This window comes from Amia ocellicauda, chromosome 7 (assembly GCF_036373705.1).
Source record: "Amia ocellicauda isolate fAmiCal2 chromosome 7, fAmiCal2.hap1, whole genome shotgun sequence".
NCBI lineage: Eukaryota > Metazoa > Chordata > Actinopteri > Amiiformes > Amiidae > Amia > Amia ocellicauda.
In genome coordinates this window covers 12,712,739-12,734,864 of record NC_089856.1, presented here as the reverse complement: position 1 = coordinate 12,734,864, position 22,126 = coordinate 12,712,739, and the positions used below count along the sequence as shown (strand labels likewise).

Sequence of the window (22,126 nt, the reverse complement as noted above, 5' to 3'; positions counted from 1 at the left end):
TACGTAAGCTCCGTCCATTCCATGCCCTTGTTATCTGGGTTGGTCTGTTTTATTGGTCACCATGGAAGTCATTCAGGCGCTCTTCCTGTTTACCCCGGCCGGACCCTGCCCCGCTATAAAAGTCCTTTGAAGCCGGGCTGATGCCTCGTACACCCTGCCTGCTGGAATCCACTAATTAATGCCATGACATGTGCTTCCAGCGACCAGCCACCCCGGAATAACGCACATAATTGTACCATAAAGCCACACCGCAATTAAAGAGAGAAAAGAGAGAGAAGATGCGAGAGAGAGAGAGAGAGAGAGAGAGTGGGTGGATTCGGGGAGGGTGCAGTTTAAGGTGGTGGAAGAGGAAGAAAAAGGAAGAAAGCAAAAAGAAGAAAAGTAAAAAAAAAAAAAACCTGGAAATACAGTAAAAATACGGCGAGAACAGTGGGGAGCAAAATATCACACCGTGGCATGAACCCGCGCTAAACATGCCGGCTTTTCTCGTTCCTCTTCTGTTTCTCGGTAGAGGGAGAGGGGGAAAAAAAGAGAAAAGGAGAACGAAACGTTGCATCATTAGCCTACCTCCCATGGATACGGGCCATTAGATAAACATTTAAGCCAATAAGAAGGGCTGAATTAGCAACTTACCCCTGTTCTTTCGACTGGTCGTGTGACGCAAGTTTGTAGGTCCAAAAAAAGAGACGGGTTGGGGGGTGAAGCCGACGGCAGCGCAACGCCACAGCGAGAAAGCATCCCCCTTATCGTGCCGAAGATCGGAGAGTTGAAGAAGAAAATAAAAAAAGCCAAGGTATTTACAACCCGCTGTTTGCTCTGATCCCTCTCAATCCCCTACACACAAAAAATAGCTCAGCTGTTTCGCCTCTAGGGGCCAGAGAGAGAGAGAGAGAGAGAGAGAGAGAGAGAGAGAGAGAGAGAGAAAGAGGGAGAGAGGGGAGGCGACTGTCATAAAGTCACTGTTAGCCAGAAAGAAGGGTGGTGAAGCCGCGGGAGGAGGGGGGCCGGGGGGGGCAACAGCTACACCCACCCCTTACAATTCCACGGAATAGAAGAATCCCCCCCACACACCCCCCTCCCATAACACGAAAATAAAAAGAAAATAGTTTATCTCTTTCTCTTTCTTTCTCCTTTTAATTCTAATTTTGGCCGAGCTCGCTGTCGCTGCTACTGCGTCGGACTGCTGCGGCGCGGAGAGCGGGCGAGCCGGGATAAAGACAACACAATAAAGTTCACGTTCACGGAGAGGAGCCATGTGACGCGCGGCAGCCAATCCCGGCGCCGAGCCCGTCGTAAACTTTTATTACTTAGCTGTAAATTTCCCCCAAACAACCAAGAATGCGTTACGCTTTCCTCTGCCTCTCTCTCTCTCTCTCTCTCTCTCTCTCTCTCTCTCTCTCAGTGTGCACAGTGTGCCTACAGCTCCCCCCACCCCACCCCACCGCACCCCATCCGCTTCCTCCCAACACACACCAACCCAATCAGTATAGCCAATACCTAGGCGCAAAATGCTGATTTGTTAGCATTGTGTCAATTCCAGTAGGGCATTTTAAACTTGGGTTTAAAACCCATTCAATATCAACTAATTCATATTTTAACATCACGATTCAAATAAAATGAGCTAAGATCCCCGACTGACTGAAATTGCAATTAAAATCAACAACTCTATCGATTATAGTTTTAATCAGATATGTATATTTAGGCTATCTGTCTGAGTTGGAGCTAATTTCTGTCTGGAGAGGGGAGAGGCGTGTGGTGGGCCTATGGGCTATACGGAGCCTCCTGGTTCAGTGTGCGGGACACATTGCATCACAGGGACCTGCATGGCACAAGAGACGAGCCGCACTCTATTGGGCAGCTCAGCGCTCAGACACATCCGGGCTGATCTGCATGTGTCAAACAAATGGGGACTCTGATCAAAACTCCAAGCCGAGGCAATCCTCACAGGCCAGCCTTCCCACTCAACACACACGTTAAACTAGCAATACAGCGAATACAGTGAATACAGTGAATACAGCTCTATCAGGGATACCACAGCCCTCTGATACAACATTTCAAATATAATTGGACAATTTTATATCAATATAATACATGTAATCAACTATTGGTTGATTTTACAAAATTGCAAATTGCTACTGCTTGTTTTTCATTTATTTTATTGTGAAAAGAAATCCATTCGTCCATTTGTAACATTATTATTATTATTATTATTATTATTATTATTATTATTAGTAGTAGTAGTAGTAGTAGTAGTAGTAGTAGTAGTAGTATTCTTTCAAAATTAAAATAATATGTTATTGTATTATTATTATTGTTGTTGTTATTATTAAATCAAATTGTATATATATATTATATTAGTAGGAGGAGGAGGAGGGGGAGAAAGAGGAGTAACAGTATTGGAGTAGCACTGGTGATAATTACTATTTCAGCAAAATCTTCTCAAAAGTTACTCGATTTTATTTTACAAAATATGTATTTTTTCTGCATTATAGAGATATTGAGTTTATTTTTCAGATTTTCTTGCACTGCTCAAGCCAGAACTCACTATGCCAAGACAAGGCATCGTCACAACGCCTACTGCCAACAAAACAGTTCACTGTCCACTAACACCATACCGGCCAGTCACAGGGACAGCGGAGAGGACCCGAAGTCAGGTTTTCCAGTGCTGCCAAAAATAATGTATATGTTTCACAAACAACCTCGAGCGCCGTGTAGAATACAACAGGGCCCTGTTATACGTCAAGATGAATCGTTACATACATACACACACACACACACACACACATATATATATATATATATATATATATATATATATATATATATATGTGTGTGTGTGTGTGTGTGTGTGTGTGTATATATATATATATATATATATATATATACACACACACACACACACACTGAGATCTAATGTGTTTAATACATTCTGTTTTTGTTGAAGGACAACACAACTTTGTGTTAAATTTACAAATTTAACACAATAATGTGTCTTATTAATGTGTACATATACGTATACATATATGTGTGTATATAAGTATGTATATATATATATATATATATATATATATATATATATATATAACATGATTTTTGCACGTATTTTATATGCAGCATATATTTTAGTTTAAAGTATCTATGTCTATATAGTATGTATGTATATGTCTTAACTGCACTCTAACACTTGTACCAGCAATATTAAAATTGGTATAAGAATTGTATAGTGGGGTTTCGATTCTGGGGATTTTTCCTTTGTCCCCCATCCCTATATTATTATTATTATTATTATTATTATTATTATTATTATTATTATTATACGTTTGAAGGGCATTTCAACAGTATATTCAATTCCGTCAACATTCATACATTAATAATAATAATAATAATAATAATAATAATAATAATAATAATAATAATAATAATAATAATAATAATAGTATTATCGCATGTAGTAACACATAATACATACAGGTAATGCAATAGTACAACTATTGTGAAAAATATTTGTTTACAAATGTTACAAGGATTTGAAACTAGTCTGTAAAACAATAAAAAGATGAATTTTGAGAATTATAAATAATCTTTCAGTGTATGGTTAACGTAGTAACATATGATTCCAGAATGCTATTTAAATATTAAGTATTTCTACCAGCATTGAATACAAACATTGATAAACGAATACAAACGGTGGGAAAAATACGTATTTGACATGAACCGTCACAGGTGACAAGTGAGCCGACATGATTCTTATGTTTCCTTCTTAGACCAGAGTTGGAAGCTGTATATATAATGCAAATTAATTATTTAATATAACCTAAATAGAACTATAGAAAAAGGAGGAGAATTATCAATTCTAAAGGTACGAAAATGATCATTTCACGAATATGTGAAAAATATAACATTCTCACGATCAGAAACACGTGTATACTACTACTACTACTACTACTACTACTACTACTACTACTACTAATAATAATAATAATAATAATAATAATAATAATAATAATACATGATTGTTATCATTATTATCATTATCAATAATAATGGTAAAATATGGATATAACAGCACCATGTACACTCAATACATATGTTTATAATTCAGTGTTGTTCAGACAGGGACAACATTATTGTTTTTAAATGTAATAATCGCAATAAGAAAGACGAGGAATCAGATGTCATAAAACAAGTTAATTCTTGTGACCACTCGTTGAGGGATTATTTTAACAGAATAAACTGCATCGTACCTGTTCGAAAAGTTTAGTGTTTGTCTTTTGATATGAAACAAGATGTATTAAAGCAATATAATTAAACAATGTAACCCTGAGCTTTATGTTAAACTATACATTTACAGAAACATGCTGTAGGTACTATACACATGTATCTATATATTTATTTTAAAGTTAATATATTCTACATATACATATACTTTAATTTGCAATTGGTTTTGAAAGAAGATAAAGCCAAATATATTATACAGTAGGAATATGCATTTAAAAACTGTTTAATACATGCTTCATAAGATAATCATTTATTTATATAGTATTTATTTAGTATTTCTTTATATTTACATATATAGTATTATGTATTTATGCTCATTGGAGTCACTTTGGTTTGGAATGGTTTTCATAATAAACTAGAAGAGAAAACTCAATTAAAAAACAAAACAAAACAAAAATAAAAACTGCATTTCTGTAGTCTATATAATCCCTGTCTGTTGAAATTAGACCACGTTCAAAAATGTCGCATTACACAGATGCAAAGTAGATGCAAGATACAATGACATATACAGACCAAGCCGATTTGTCCTTTCTCGTTTTGCATTTGAACTGTTGCATCAATCGACTGTTAATTTATTTCTTCCCCGGTTTTATGAAATCCAAAAAACATTGAAACAATCCCATATAAGGGCTAAACACTCACCAAGCGCAAGGACGAGGAGATAGCAAATTCAAGTCAACAGCAAAGGCAGATGAATATATTGAATGAATGAATTAATGAAAGAATGAATTAATAAGTGCATAAATAAACAAACAAATACACATATGCATACATACATACATACATACATACATACATACATAAATAATACAATCACATGTATGACAGACTACAGAACTACAGAACACCGAGACATACATACAAATATATATACATGCATGCACAGACGGCAGCAAGTGACTTCACAGGTTACAGTGTGCCCCGTAGCGCCATGAGAAGCCAGTGTACAATAAAAGAGATCAGTCGGACCGGATGCGAGGACACCGCCGGGTTTACAAACCTGCAATAAAGTTTACTGCAGGTACTTAGAACCTGATTGTGGAGTCCGCTTCCTACAACTGCAATATAACGCACAATAGACGGAGCGGGACAGACAATGCACTCGGACAACTGTCACCCCAAAACGTCCGGCGGAATTTAACTATGTTTCTTTCCACATATCAGCATTAGACCTATTATTATTATTATTATTATTATTATTATTATTATTATTATTATTATTATTACTACTACTACTACTACTACTACTACTACTACTACTACTACACAATAATAAAATGCAATTAATTTATAAAGTAAGAGAAATATAATTCTATGGCTCACAAGAACAGCTAAGATTCAATAACATTCAGGGTCCCCTTATACTTTCATAAGTAAGGGTTAGGTAAGAATTAAATTAATTATCCCAAATTGTAGTTTTTCGTACAATAGATATAGTTGTAGTCATTGCCTTGAGTCGCTTTAAATGATTCAATAAAATTGTTTTTGTTATTATTGATCAAAATGGCTGTTTTATGCGTCTCTGTTAGTTATATTTTATGTACCGTTCTCCCTCATAGACGGATCTCTTTCAAAGATAAACAAGTGGTCGCATCTGGGTTTTCTTTGGGATTCTTGTCTTATTCTGTACACACAATTATTTCTGAACTTCAGGGATATGTATTAGAAAAATGTATTAGATTAAAGGTAACACTTGACCTTAACAAATACATTCTTACATTAGAATTTCAAATAAGCACTATGAGATAAAACAAAATAATAATCTCAGCACATTTAATATTATTTGATTAATGTCTCCTACCGCAAGTGCAATAAACGTATTGAAATTATGTTCTGTAAGGAACAAAATCTGATTATTTGATTTTCTTAAACTTACATTGTGTTAAGATAATAAACACCATGCTGCAATTTAAAATAGTTTTTTAATTAACATTTAATTTCAGTATTTTTATGTTTGAAATATATGGAAAAGTCTGATTATATTTTGTATAGCATATAAATGTTAAGGGATGTTCAGTAAATTGCTTACATAATAAACATATTGGTTGCCCTCTCACAAACATAAAAAATAATAATATTGATGTGTTCTGGATGTAAACTGCTTTCGAATCTAATGGAGCAAAGACCAATTGAGTTGAATTTCGTTATCTGAGTCTTTTCATTTACTTTAGATAACATTACGAAAAATAAAATTTCAATACAATTGATGTAATAATAATAATAATAATAATAATAATAATAATAATAATAATAATAATAATAATAATATTGCTGTTATTATTATTACCACTGTTACTACTATTAATCTTATTAGCAGTATTAGTATTAGAACGTTTGATAGTACATTGCATTTCAGTTATACGTTTTGTTTCGCAGCTTTTGTTTGTGAATGTATTGGTGGAAATGAACGTTTATTCAGTGCAAGTAAATGAAAATCTGTTGTAATTGCCTGCATACATTTGTATCTATGTTCATATAATACACCGTACATAATTCACACCAATTATATTAGAATCATTATTTGCAGAGAATATACTAGGCTACTACTTCTACTACATACAATGTGTCATCATTATCAACGACAAAACGACAACACTGTTAAAAAAGTTTCAACTGAACAATTTCTAATGCAACATTTGATAACAATTTTGCAAACACATTTCATACCAATCCCCGATCATTTATCATGACAACCACTGCACACTCATTCACACTTAGATCTATACTATAATGTATTTTGACGTGCAAAACGACAATATACAATTTAACAATACAATAAAATGCATACACATACAGAATATATATCAGAGATGTATATCCACCTCTGTTTTGCTTTGATTGTATTAATTCCTGCATTTATTTAATTTATGTTAATTGTTAGAATCTGTGTTGTTCTATTTGGGCTTCTCTCTGGCTTGCAGAACCATAGAGAACCAATCGTGACCCAAATGGACGACTAAGCAACGGTTCTGACAGAAACTTTGACAGCTTTCAGGAAGAAAGACTTGTCAGAGCAAACTGCACTTGGTCAACGTCTAGAGCCAAGCTGGAGCTTTGCAATGAAAAACGATGTCCGTTTTCTAATACACCAAGAGCGATCATAAGTCTTGATACAGGGATTTCAAACAGGAGCAAATCATGTGGCCGAGCCGCGAACACCCACAGACATGCAGGTCCACTGTTTCATATCTGTTTCGCTCTGAATTATGGGTTGGAAATCTGAGGCAACAATTGTGGCCTTTTAAGGGCTACGGTGTTTTAGGTGTGTGACTGCAACAACTGAGCGACCTCTATAGAAATCGCCACAGCGGGGGGTTGATGTAAACCCATGAACAACAAAACTAAAACACTGAACTACAGTTCTCAATTATTTTAGATATTATGAATTTATGTATGTATGTATGTATGTATGTATGTATGTATGTATGTATGTATCGATCTATCGATCTGTCATGTGACCGTATCTCAGATTATGGGCTACACCGCATCAAAACTTTGACCTGTAAACTTTGAATCTGTATGCTATCGTGCTTTAATGTAGGTATTTATAAATGACAACGCGGTAGGGTACAACTAGTTAGTTTGCGATTCCCGGCTGGGTCAACTTTTTAATTGGGTCTAGCCCTATATCACATCCAAGATGTCAAAAATTTCAGTTGGAAACGTGAACATTGTCCTTGGGGTTTGCAATGACAGACGGAGGGGATGGGGAAAGAAAATGAACGTTGTCAACTCACTTTTGTTGGCCAGACTTATCAGAGCCAGCTACTTAAAAAATCACACTTTTTTATTGGAGCATGTTCTGATGATGCAAACACCACATTAAAAAACGTATCAGTTAGAAAATGTACACTTGAATCTGTTTTTAAAGCACGGAGGCCCACTCTGACAGTTATCACTTAGTCCCGACCGTTATATTAGAGTCTACGCCTGATTTTACCCTTAATTCGGATTGAAAGGGCACAGTATACAGAGTGTGGAAAGATGCCATTGCTTGCACATTTACTCCTGGCCTTATACATGCTTCAAATTTACATACACAAACGTATAAGTACTTTTCGTTAAATTTGTAAGTGATTAAGAACTCCACACAGCACCTTCTTCACCATCCTATTTCAATGAATCTCCAGTGTAGTCCGGGGGACACGAACTGTACCCACGTGTTCTGTACAAAGGCAGTTGTCTGCAGAAGAAGAAAAAATAACAGAAAAGACGCCACACTGTCTTAAGTGAAACGAGCTGCAATAAGATAACGGTCATCACGATGCTTTACTGTCTGCGGAAACCAAATCGTATAATTAAATTATACTCTAATTCATAAGACTCTAATTAGACTTGATTTACAACACGATTGCCTTCGTCGCGGACGTGCAGTCAATAAATTAGTATTTGACGATTTCTTCTTTCTGATAATATGAAACAATCAAATTAACAAATCAGACAGCCTGCGTCAGAGCACAAATTCATACGCATTGTATCTGACCAATGCTTTAATTAGCATATGACTGTGGACTAGTAACGTGTGAAGTAATAAAGGGCTAGGGCTAAATATTGCATAATATTGTATAATTAATATGCTGTAATATAAACTAGGTTGGCATACATGTTAACATAACATAACATCAACCAATGCACACCTTGACACACACTTCTTGCCAGTAATGTCAAAACACAAATGTCATATGACAGGAGTCACTGTGATTTCCTCCTGCATGCTTTCTAAACAGACATTCGTGTTTTTGGTTGTTGATGTTGTTCGGACAGAAATTGCGTTGCGATAAAACCTTTTTTTTTTTCAATTCAAGAGTGTAGGCTATTTAACTCGCCTCAACTGCGTTCCTGTAGTTTAATGCTCACATTAAACGCACCCGAGTGACCCCTATAAACTGCCACCCCTATTAAAACAAATAAATAACGAGATCTCCACTTCCTGGCACTTATGCCAAAACACGTCTCCAACAGCAAGTACTTCTTAAAAAGGGAGTCTGGGATTAAAAATGAAACGAAGAAGAAAAAGAAGAAGAAAACACTTAATTTTCTCTCAATATATTAATCAAACCCGTGGTGTGTTTGTGTTAAGATACGTATCCGGTTTCATTTGTCAAAAGCTACAACTTTCATCGTGGCCTTGCCTCGGCATCAAGGGCACTTTTGAAGAATCTTGGAACCGCTTATCTCGGCCATCTATATAAACAACTGGGGCACTAACACACAGATAGGCCTGTAGGAGCGATTCATCACGGGCCCAAGAGTTGGGAGACACCACGGGCCATTGTACTCTTCTGTGCAAAGCCTTGCTTGATATCCATACTTCCAGTGATTCATTCCAATGTTACCAGTACCAAAGGGTAAAGGATGGGGTGGTAATAACGAACCTGAATAGGAAATCCGTAGCCATTAACCTTGACTTTATTAATATTATTATTTCCCCACCTGTGGAGATACCACTTTGATTCTTGTTCACAATTCTCTTTACATGAAAAAAAATGAGTATCGTGTTCAAACCAAGAGAGAAAAAAAATGTCCCCCTCCTTGTTTTTGGACATTTATTTAATCGTGATAAAGGACTCGCTCCAGTGTGACACTGCCGGGTGAGGTAGACTGGCCTGTAAGTCCGCAATACGTAATCGATTAGTAATCGAAGATGCTCGGATTTGGGAGGGGCAGGGTAGTGCCCAATTTAGGTCGTGTTGTAACCTCAAGTCTTGTACTTGTATGTATGCAACGGGGTGCATGTGTGTGTGTGTGTGTTGGTTTTCTGTAGCTTTGGTAGCCTGCTTCGTTTTCTGCCCAGGCACATCTGGGTTGAGGGCGAGGGTGCGTGTCTGTCTCCAGACCGTGTGGAAAGCTGGCTATTGTCAGGGGTGGCAAAATCATTACGCATTTTTTGAATGTTCTGTGCGCCTCGTAAATATGCAATGACAGTTTTATATGTCTGAATTGAAGCGATTTACTTTTACGTAGTCTCTCTCTCTCTCTCTCTCTCTCTCTCTTACACCCACACACACACACACACACACACACACTGTGATTGAAGACACACTCTATTTTCGAAACAGGCACAACACCGGTCTTGTCTTTTTTTGTCACACAAAAGTGATGTCTCACGTTGAATAACAGTACGTTTCAGTGTACAGTATACAGATGTATGAGTCCACAGCCACTCTGTCTCTAATTGATTTAATAAATACGCTTTGATACTACACATCTAGTGCTGGCATTGTTACTCCACTTGTGTGTGTAAATTTGGTGTTGTGTGTTTGTGAAATAGCATGTCCTTCCTCGTTTCTGAAGTTGTGTGAATCACGTAGCTGTCAATAGAGATGCAAGAGTATCTATCTATCTATCTATCTATCTATCTATCTATCTATCTATCTATCTATACACGTGTTCACTTTCTAAATACCCCAATGAAGCGAACACCGAAAGAGGAGAAGTTGGGGGAGAGCGGGAGTGAGAAGGAGACATCAGTGACAACCCCACTAATGAAGATGTACTGAACCTCCATTACCCCACAGTGTCGACAAACTGAAGTCCACATTCACTTCCCAGCTGCCTGCGCGCTCCCGGAGTCCGAGACGTCATACATGGACACAAACCTGACACAACGAGCGCAACGTGGAGGCCATAGGGACAGAGCCAGACACAGCCACAACCTCGTTTAAAATCAGTTTATTTTCTCAGCGCAACACGAATACATGACAAAAAGGACGGGTGAAGGAAAAAGTCATCTTACATTTTTTAATGTGTTTTTCCTCTAAACATTCAGGTAGTGAACACTCAACTTTTCCCACTTAAAAATAAGAAACACCAACAAAACGAGCATATTGCAAACAACAATATATATATAAGGACATACGTGAGATTATATTCAGTGCAATTTAGTTCTACTCTATACCATCAGCACGATAAAATAATAATTATAATTATAAAATAATTCTAAATATAGTACTTGTAACATTTAGCACAGAAGTGTGCGTTTTCTAGGCAGTTTAAGTTGTTGGGGGGGGGATGAATAAAAATAAGCAGCAACAAAATTGATTAGTGTACTTCTTAAACAGAAAACGTATTTTCATTGATTTAGGTAGTGACAGAGTAACAGTTGAATTTTGGCTACTTGGTAGCTGGCTAAGAGTTTAAAACATCAATCATGTTTCTTTGTCTCCTTGACTCAAGAAAAAAACATCCTACATAATAATAATAATAATAATAATAATAATAATAATAATAATAATAATAATAATAATAATAATAAGATTGAATAGTGAGAATTCCCTTTGAAGGAGATTTTTGTTTTAAAAAATAAGTAATTTACATTTTATTGCAGTCCCCTTTTTAGGTAGCATTTGAAGGATTTTCTTAAGCGATTGAAATTCCCTGGTATTCCTTAAATATCACAATAGCATTCATATGATTAATTATTACAATATAACAACTCCCACCCCACCCCACCCGGCAGATTTCCTTATTTTCGACCACAAGCTCCCCAACCCCCCCCCCCCCCCAAATAATAATAATAATAATAATAATAATAATAATAATAATAATAATAATAATAATAATAATAATTGTAATTATAAGGGTGCCTGCAGTTACAGAAAATACTGTATACGAGCTTTACTCACGTTGGTACAGCAGCGCTAATTTAGATCTGAGACACAAAGATAATCGCCTAAGTATTATAATAAATATAATAAATCTGTGCCAATATGTTTCGTATTTATATATTTTTGAAACATGTTTCTTTAACTCGTATTGTAATTCTTCCATACGTGTATTCGTAGCATGTAAATTAGGTAGTTCAAATTGTCACCTTATGAAAACGCAATGGGACTTTTTGTGTGACGTTTGAATTGTGTCTGTGTTTAGCTGGAAACCGCTGTGGACATCTGGAATTGAAACTCAAACACTGAAAAGATGTCGATGTGTTTCGGTGTTAGAAAAATACCAAATTAATTGTAAAAAAAAAAAAAAATCTTTTCAATGGTTTCTTGAATAAGTTTAAATGTAATGCTTATTTTTAATACTCTCCAGAGTACCACAACAGCGCTAACCCACAATAAATACACCGCCGTCCCCCCACGCCACCGAAAACAAAATAATGTTCCAATACATTAGACATTATTTCCGTTTCTGCTTCTTAACCCAAGAAAACAGATTTCTTTAGTCCAAAGAAATCCCGTATCTTCTGTCTCCAGAGGGGTGGTAAAAAAAAAGAAAAAAGAAAAAGTGTTTTTGACAGCTATGTCTGTGGGATTTTCTTCACTTGTTGACTCAATAAAACAATGGTCGTAAAGTTTGCGCTTTCTCTCCCTCTTCTCTCGCCGCTCTCTCTCTTTCCCTCCCTGGCGCTCTCTCTCTCTTTTTAAGCCATATAACCATAAAAAGAGAGGGCCATAAAATCACTCCTTGCTCTCCTCTTTCTCTTCCGTTTCCTTCTCTTCAGCCTCTCCGTCCTCGTTGCCTTCCTCCTCGGCCTCGGTCTCCCCTCTCTGGCCCGGGAACTTGTCTTTATTGTTCTCTTTTTTCCACTTCATCCGCCGGTTCTGAAACCAGATCTTCACCTGCCGCTCCGTCAGTCCGAGGGCGTGGGACACCTCGATTCTGCGCTTCCGTGTCAGGTAAGGGTTGAAGAGAAACTCCTTCTCCAGCTCCAGGGTCTGATACCGGCTGTAAGTCTGCCTGCCGCTACGTCTCCCCGGAGCTAGAGAAGGGGAAAACACCATGGCATTGAATTGCAAATGAAAATAATAATAATAGCAACATTGAAGCGAAAACCGTACCCATGTTTTTAACTACAGTACAGGAGCGAAGCCACCCAAAACAGATAAAACAGCATTCATAGAATTCAAATAACTAAGATTCAAACAATAGTTATTTCTTTCTTTCATGCACCATGTCTGTCTTGATTGACGTATGTATGTTGTTTGTATGTATTGGGTGTGAGATTTTAGTATTTTACATTCATATAGAGTATATTTACATTGTCAATGGTTGTATATAATGATTTAGGTAATATATAATTTTATATATATATATTAGATTATATATAGATTATGTTAATTAATATACTTAAATACTGGATATAATATGTGGCCATTTCATTATTCAAATCCAAGTTTGAAAAAAATATGTGAATACTGTAATTCCCTGTGCAATACTGTTAGACAACTAACTGTGCGAATACGTGTATATTTACTGGCCTTGGGAGAGCCTCGTAAAAATGTTTATTACAGGATAAAAAAGGCAACTTAATGTTTCTCTTATGAGATCAAGACCCATCTGACATGGGACGCTCGTTGTACTAGATCTTTGCAGGAGGCCAAGAATACAAATATTGATATATATCAAATAAAAGATAAATAAATACAAAAATCCACTCATAATGCGGTTTGCAAGAATGCTGGGTTGGCCAGGTTTACGTTCAAGAATGCACTGCTTCGACAAACATAAACACGGCAATTTATGTACCCCACAGTTCAATTCGCTACAAAAATGTCCTCATTACAGTTTTAATGAAGGGCAATAAATCTCTGCCAATCGTATAATCTGGAGAAGTAACAGCGAGAATTTAGTGATAGGAAAACAGAACACGGTCAAAGATATTATTTAATGGAGGGTTCAGCATGATCATAATACTTGAGGGAACACTCTTATGCTTGGGTTTGCCTATTGTAGCTCTTTGCAGTGTCAAATTAGGTTCGTTGGAGTCAGCGGGGAGTCAGATTTAATAGCTATCCCACTGTTAACCTACACAATTATAAATAACAACAATCATTAAAATATACGCACATCTGTATATTGAAAAAGAGCAACGAACAGGAATTTTTTGCTGTTATGCTTTGCAAGTTTGGACGTGTTATGCAGATGCAATCAAGAACGAAATACCATATCTGTCCCATAAAATAATAGAGCATTGTCTATGCTAATATTATTATTATTATTATTATTATTATTATTATTATTATTATTATTATTATTATAACTGATTTTGTTGTTGTACTTCTACTCCTACAGTGTGTATCTGAGTATGTATGTGTGTGTGTATATATATATATATATATATACACTTATAAGGAAATAGACAGTTATAGATCCACTTTTAGTCCTATTAAGTCAACCCCTATAAACCCTAACAGCAATCATAGTAAAAGCACTGGCCTTTTATTCCATATGCACAGTATAAATCTTCTACTCCTGATGCTATCCATAAACAGAGAGTAAGATAGCCACAGAGAGCAGGCAGGGGAAATGAAGTGGGAGTTCGGTGGTGGTGGGGGTGGGGGGTGAAAACAAAGCAAAACAAAAACAAGACACCATGCCCATCAAAAATCAAGTACTTAATGAAGTCTTGAACTTACAGTGTCTCCCTCGCTTTCGCGGACTCTTACGACATGCAGATATAGGCAACACGGGTATATTCGTGCCTTGTTGTTGTTGCAGGGTCTGCTTTTGGTTTGACAGCGCAGACAGTGGCGACGGAGGCCATTTCTGATATGCCAAACATGTCAATGTTTTCCTGATTTGTCCAGTTTAATTTATTTCAACCCCGTATACGAATACAGCATGTGCAGAACGTGTGTGCTCAGAAGAGGAGGAGGGCAAGAAGAGGGGTGGGGGGGGGAGGAGGAGGGAAAGGAAGGAAGAACTATAGCTTTTGCGAGGACTATTTTGAAATGAAATAGAAAGAAAAGAAACCCCAAGCAAGTCTAAATATATAAGCGGTTTGGCTAGACCGCCATGAGATAATTTGAATGAGAGAAAACACAAAGGAACAAACAAACAGAACAACAGACATACAAAAAACACAATGGCTGCCACTGCGATGCATTCAAACACTAGTTCTCTGGGTAGAAGAAGGTGAGGAACAAACAAATAAAGGCAAAAAGAAAATAGAAAAATCAAAAGAAAATAATCCTTCATCACGTCAACTTTAATGCACCCTTCCCAAGACACACTGTCACCCTCCCCCTTGGCCTTCAAGCTCTCTCTCTCCTCTCTCTGTTTTACATCGTTTAGGAAGGAAAAACAACAACAACAACAATAATAGTAATCAAAATAGTAATAAAGCATAAAAAGCAAACCACAAAAGCATTCTAACCGTGTGGTCTCATCCAGGGAAACATGAGACTAGAAGACGAAGTTTGATTTAAGTGGGCTTGTCCGTCTCCTGGGTTAGCGCCGTTAGTCGATTTACAGTCTGCATATTGCGCTACGCTGGGCTCTTGCTGTGCGCCATACAGCGACTGCCTCGGAAGGGCTTCGTATCCGTAGAATTTGGTGGCGTCCCCGTGGCAAGCCAGGGCGCAGGGGCTTTGCTGGTATCCGGGGTTGGAGATGCCGGAGGTGCCGTGGTGGAAGAAGTCCTGGACGTGGTGGGACGGGTGCTGGAAGCCGGTGGGCGCCGCTCCGGGACCGTAAACCAACGCGTGGCTCCGGCTGACGCTCTGAGGGAACCGGCAGTCGTAGTAAGTTGGTTCCAGAGACTCGCCGGCTTTGTATTTGGAGAAAAGAGGGTTCACGAAATAGGAGCTCATGGCTTTCTCATGAGAGGGTGAAAGACGGCAATGCTGGGCTGCTAATTGCTAGAATTGTTGTTGCTTTATGATGATGATGATGATGATTTACTGTTGTTGGGAATACCCTTTTTAATTATTATCCTTTTCGACAAAGCACTATACCGCTTCCACTACACCACTGTCTGAACAACCGGAACCTTACAAAAAAAAAAAAAAAAGGAATACTGCCCCTTTGGACAATCTCGACCCTCTCTCTCCCACTCTCTCTCTCTCTCCCTCTCTCCACTCGCCCTCTCCTTTCTCTCCCTCTCCCTCCTCTGAGAGTCTCAATTTCTCCCCCTTTTTTCTATTTGCAGGCTCAAATCCGGCTCACGGCGCGTGTGTGAATGAGTGCTTCGGCCCAAACTGGCTCTCTCCGCCGGTAGAGTAAGAGATCGAGAGATTTTTTTTATTATTGCTCCCACCCAACCCCCCCTCCTCCTCCCCCCTTCCAATCCACTCCACCACAAAACCAACCTTCATCTGCCCCCCCTACCCCGACTGTACTCAGACGTCTATCTCGAAAAGACAGTAATCTACAGAATCCTGGATGGTGCAGGAGTTTAGTGTTTAATAATAATAATAATAATAATAATAATAATAATAATAATAATAATAATAATACATTGTTACTATTGTTAATATTGTTAATGTTATTATTGTTATTATTGTTGTTATTATTTTAAGGCAATTGGATCATATTTGTACATTTTCGGAAAGGTGTGTGTTTCGGGGGATAGCGAGGAAGGAAAGGGATATCATAATAGGGGGCAGATAAAAGCGCGCATTAATACCACAGATCTCAAAATAGAAAGACTTTGAACAAGAGGAAATCAGACGCACGGATGGGTCACCGCGCCGGGGAAGCGGTCAGACCCGGTGCGAAGGCGAGGGAGCGGTATCTCGGGGCTGTGCGTCGGAGCCTCTCTCCTCGGTTGAAAATTAAAAAGAAAAAAACGGAAAATAAACGTTACTGGATCATATGGAGGCATAAAATGTTTAGTAAATAAGCCCACGTCACTGACGCTACGCTGTTCGCGTCACTCCTCCAATTCATATCGTGCACGGCTTGCTTTTTAAATACATATCCATGTACATGCATTTTCTGTTACACAGACTTGCACATGTGCACCGAACTGAACTTCAAAGGTGCAAAAGAAGACACGCGGCAAAACATAAAAGAAACGTGCATTTACAATCCTTCAGAATGTAAAACGCTTTCAATTTGTATTCAGACATTTGCAGCCCCCATCGTGTTTTTAATAACGTTGTTAACGTTGTAGAAACAGTATAGAAGACAAAAATGTGAATGCATAGGTTACATTCCACATATACATTCGCTGACTTGTCTAACCGGATTTTAACTCGTTAAAACTAGTTGCTCGCATATGCCTGTGTTTTTTTTTAAGAGTATATGGACCTTTATGTAGTGAGAAAGGTACAAGAAAAACACACACATACACGTGTGTAGGTTAAAGTGTTTATCCTGGTCCCCTGATCAGGATTTTATGACGCAGCTATAGAAGAGAATGTGTTTCGCTAAACGGAAAGCTGGACTCTTTTGCTCTGTCTTGTTTTCAAATCTCTTTACTGTTTATGAAAAACTGCCCAATACCAAAGGGGAACCGCAAAGAAAAGAGTTGATTACATGGCTGAGCATCTCTTGACATGACCACTTTCAAACACCTTGCAAATTATTAGGAGGTCATACTTATATATAAAAATCAGTGAACTACTGCATAAGAAACAATACATACATGAGTATTAAAGATCTGTGTACACTGCATTCATTTTATTTTGTTATAGTTTGTATTGATACTTAAATACCATTGCATCAAACCGCTGAACGTACTTTAGTTCCCATAACTGGTTTTTTTTTTATGATTGTGCGTTTTTAATAAACCATTTAATATTTGAAACTTTACTTAGCTATATCGTGAACATATTTTGCATCAAATGTATGCCATGTTTCAGTTCTCTGTCTTTTCATCTAAACGTATTTATATTAACATCATGAACCACGTGCCATGTTCTTGACTATTTCTCTATGTATTCCAATATTATTTATGTTTTTATATACATAGTGTCTTTGGAAAATGCCGATGATTGAGGAAGGAGTCCTCAATTCATTCTATCACACATTTTTTGACCACCGTATCCTCCTGCCTCTGATTCTGCGAGGAAGTGGTGCTGAAATGTAGTAAATCTGCAGAGCCAAGTTAATAAAAAACTACATTATCCCTCGTTATTTCAATTGGCACATTAATGTTAATGTAGTGTTTTGTTTCTACTTGTGCTCTGTCACTGGGCCTTAACCACCACCCCAGCCCCCCTCCAACACAAACCCTTTGCCTCAAGTTGGTTTTTGTGGAGTTATTGCAGACTTTTACACTTCGTCGTAAAAGTCGAGTGATGTCCTAACACGGAGTTTATTAGCAGAGTTACTGAGCCCTGGCACTGTCCGCGCACCCTGCCGCCCGTACTCGGGGGCCATGCCAGTTCATTGGAAAACGAAAATGATTGGCTGCTGTTGGTTATGATTGTAATTGATGAATAACTAAACATGTATTATTGTAGTATTGTATAGTATAGTAGTATAGTATCTAATGATTAGTGTAAACAGCACGTCCGGGTGACTTGTTTTGTAACAGTGTAACAGTGTCTTCCAGTGGCTGAGCTGTGTGCACAAGCCAACGGGCAATGCCTTTTATTTTGTTTTGTTTTATTTTATGTTATTTTTTATGGTGTACATTTGGTGTGTTGTATTTCTGCTGCTTACTTCATTATTACAATAATAAAGCTCCTTTTTGTGCGTCAGTCTGGCTGCCTGCCTTCATGTGTCCTTCAGGGGTGTCTTCTTTTCCATTGCAGAGATAACACGGAGGTAGTATTTGTCTTTACCACACTTTCTTTTATAAAATGGAACCAATTCATCGATATAGGCAACGAACCAGCTTCTAAATGGACTAACACCCCCCACTTTGTTCCGTAACTATCAACATTTTACAAGCCACCCAGAAGGTATTCGAAAGCAAGCAGAGGGGATTGAAATAAACAAAATGTTGATGACACTAAATACACCATAGCATACACAAACACAAACACACACAGGAATGCAAGGAAAACGGCGGAGTTGCTTTGGATTTGCACACTTAGTATATCCGACGATGAAAGATTGTCTCCACAATTCACCCCACACATCTGAAAATAATGTCCAATATCCTTATTTTATTTTATTTCACATGACCTGTCCTTATTTGTGTTGTTTCTCGTACCTTCCAAAGGTTTGTACTTAGCCTGGTTATCCATATAATAATATTACGTGTGACACAGACACAGACAAAGAAAGTACATGCACAAGCGCACATATATCTATTTGTGTTATTATTTATTTCCTAGCAGAAGCCCCTATCCAGAGGTACTTACAATTCACATAAGATACATTCCAGTTAAAACAAATATATGCTGATTAATGTATATTATTATATTTGGAGTAATAATAATAATAATAATAATAATAATAATAATAATAATAATACTCAGTATAAACTGACCGAGTTATTAAAGGTACCTCTACATAAGCATTTTAACAATATTTAAACCATTTTCTATTTCGATTACAAATGATTTCTATCACGCTTTCATTAGCTGATTTTGCAACAATTGAAGCATGTTTACGTAAAAGGAGAGGAAAAGAAAGAAACAAAGAGAGAAAGAAGGATGAAAGAAATAAAAAGAGGAAGAAAAGAATAAAGAAAAAGAAACAAAGAAAGAAAATGAAAGAAGAGAGAAGAACCCGACAGCAAATTCTAGTGCAACAATGCTTATTGATGTGGTAAGATTTTTTTTTCTTTTCTAAAAAATAAATAAAATGAAAGGATTAAAAAAAAACAAATAAATGCTACATCGAATTTCAACCAAGTGATAATTCATAACTTCAAAAAATCTATTGCAACCCTAATGCTCTGGAGTGCTGACTGTTCAGAGCTATTTCCATGATTGATACCCTTACTGCGCGCTGGATCTGTGAAACTCGAAATCTGCGGCGAAAAAAACACACCAGCAAAGACAAACCTCAGCACCGACCGCCGCGGAGACCAGGGCGAAATGTGAAACAACAGCGACATCTTGTGTCTGTCCTACATATGGGGACTACTTTTCCACTGCAGCGTTTTAAAATAAATAGTGGGATTTATACTAAAGTACAACAACAACAAAAAACAAAAAAACACCACCAGTATTATTATAAGGTATAACTCGCTGTATTTCAGCTTATTGAGGTTCACAAACTATGAATTAATGAAAAAATGAATTAATTATGTACTTTTATATGAGCCATAATTTATCTGTCTCTCTCTCTCTCACTCACTCCCTCTCTCTATATATCTATCTACGAAATTGCACTTTTACTCCTTCAATGAAGTTAGAGAGGTTGGAAAAAGAGTTTTAAGCAATGTTTGAAGGTCTTTTTTTTTCTTTTTTTTCTTTTTTTACAGCGTTTTGTTCTGTGCAGGTTTGTGAGGGGGGTGGGGGTGTAAAATAGTGCAGACACACATCAAGTGGCTTCACGGCCTTTCAAGTTGAGTGGCTTTATCAGTTTGAACGTTTCTGTTTCTTCGAAATCTGTGCTGTTTGTGGAGGGGGGCCATCTACAAAACACCCCAATAAGCCGGCTTTGAAAGCGAACCTGCATCAGCCTCCATTAAAACCATAAAGCAATTTAGTCCAGACGTCTAGCCATCTCCCTGGGCCCGCTTTGTTCGCTCTTATTGAAGACAAACACCGGCGGCTCAAACAGGGGCTGTAAAAGGCCGCATTTTTGATGCTTTGCTGCGGAAATGTCGCAAGTGGATTGGGCTCTAAAAACGTCGGCATCCTGTCAGCATTGTTTTGCCAGTACAAAAAGACAATTTCATCCAGCCGAGCTCCCAGGAAACAACCTCCAGACTGGTGGTGGTTGTTTGTGTGTGTGTGTGTGTGTGTGTGTGTTTGTGTGGATGGGGGGTTATACTGCACTGCACACCCCTGAACACCCAACCCAAACTACTGAGAGAACCACAGAGATATAATATTTAGAATAGGCCTATCTGTACTATAAAGTCACTGCTGTGTCCTGAAACATACACACACACACCATCACATGGACCCTGCCTTGCTTTACAAAATACCACTGTGTGTATCAGAACAAAAATAGCCTCACAATAAAGGAAGACTGAGAACTGATTTATGCGCATTGTCAAAAGTATAGCCAGTGCACCCCCACCCCCTTCTTCGCATGCATCACATACTTTCATTGAAAACAACAGGAGAAAAACCCATCAAATCCACGTGTGTCTTTACGGAAAAGGCTCTCCTGAAATTCATACATATATAATGCGGCTCAGCTCGTCTACGGACAACAGAAGTAAAAGTCCATAAATAATATATGCGTGTAAGAAAAGAGAGACCGGGGCACGGTTACAATGCGCCTGTGAACCGACACACACATGCAAAATAATAAATATGTGCATGTGCATGCGTGTGTATGCATCCATGCATGCATGTATATATGTATGCGACAGTGCATACTTGAATATAAGGAAGCGTTATTTTTGGTGTTCGGAGCGTATCGATTTAGTATTGGTGATTTCAATAAAACAAAAAAATACAGATATTAGCAGAGCCATGATAGTATTTTGAATAGCATTATTATAAACTCAGTGAAAATAGCAGGTTGTGCTATCAATAAATAATTAAACAATGTTTCCAAACACTTTTGTTTTATCCAGTGATGCTCATAAAACAAAATATTATAATTATTCCGTTATAAAGTGTTGTCATCAGCAATACGTTGTTGCCTCATTATAACCCACACCGTCACAGCCCTGTATTGTGAGTGTTAGTATTGGTATTAACGTTATTTGATTATGGTGAGTTTGGGAACCTTGAGATTTATATGTGACAATAAGTCGATGTTTGCCACATTTAACCTTTTCCCAGCGTACGCATGTCGCTGTGTATGATTATTTATTCCTACAGACCCGACACATTACTGCTGAGACCAGAAGTGGGTTTAATGAGATCCCATTTCAGATTATAAGGTGGGGGGAGGTCGAGGGGTTGTTTGTTTAGCTATCCATTCTCTGGTAACACAGATAGCTAGATGTAATCTCACATCTACAGCCATAAAGGTACAATTCTGAAAATGATCACAGGCACAACTGGGTCTTTGACAATCACGTGTAGGAAATTGGAATTTGCAAGGATGTTAGACTGAAACAAAGATGTCTGTGTTTTCATACATTGAGATG

At 37.6% G+C, this 22,126-nt stretch overlaps 2 protein-coding genes across 2 annotated transcripts in view; both read right to left on the bottom strand.

The window, feature by feature from the left end:
• LOC136752821 (homeobox protein Hox-D3) overlaps window positions 1–1,300 on the bottom strand; it is a 100,667-nt gene extending 99,367 nt beyond the window's left edge. The window contains exon 1 of the mRNA XM_066708468.1: window positions 634–1,300. The gene's annotated coding sequence lies outside the window, so the exon portion shown is untranslated. The remainder of the gene's footprint in view (window positions 1–633) is intronic.
• Window positions 1,301–11,790: 10,490 nt separating this feature from the next.
• Window positions 11,791–16,206, bottom strand: hoxc8a (homeobox C8a). The gene is made up of 2 exons (XM_066708465.1): window positions 15,380–16,206; window positions 11,791–12,982 (listed from the first exon to the last, which is right to left on the bottom strand). The coding sequence occupies exons 1-2, from the start codon at window positions 15,813–15,815 to the stop codon at window positions 12,681–12,683; spliced, it is 738 nt and encodes a 245-aa protein (XP_066564562.1). The 5' UTR covers window positions 15,816–16,206; the 3' UTR covers window positions 11,791–12,680.
• Window positions 16,207–22,126: the final 5,920 nt, after the last annotated feature.

Coding starts and splice junctions, on each gene's coding strand:
- hoxc8a (XM_066708465.1), bottom strand. CDS start 15,815: ATGAGCTCCTATTTCGTGAACCCTCTTTTCTCCAAATACAAAGCCGGC. Junction 12,983..15,379: donor TCCCTGGATGAGACCACACG/GTTAGAATGCTT, acceptor CCCCTTCTCTAG/CTCCGGGGAGACGTAGCGGC.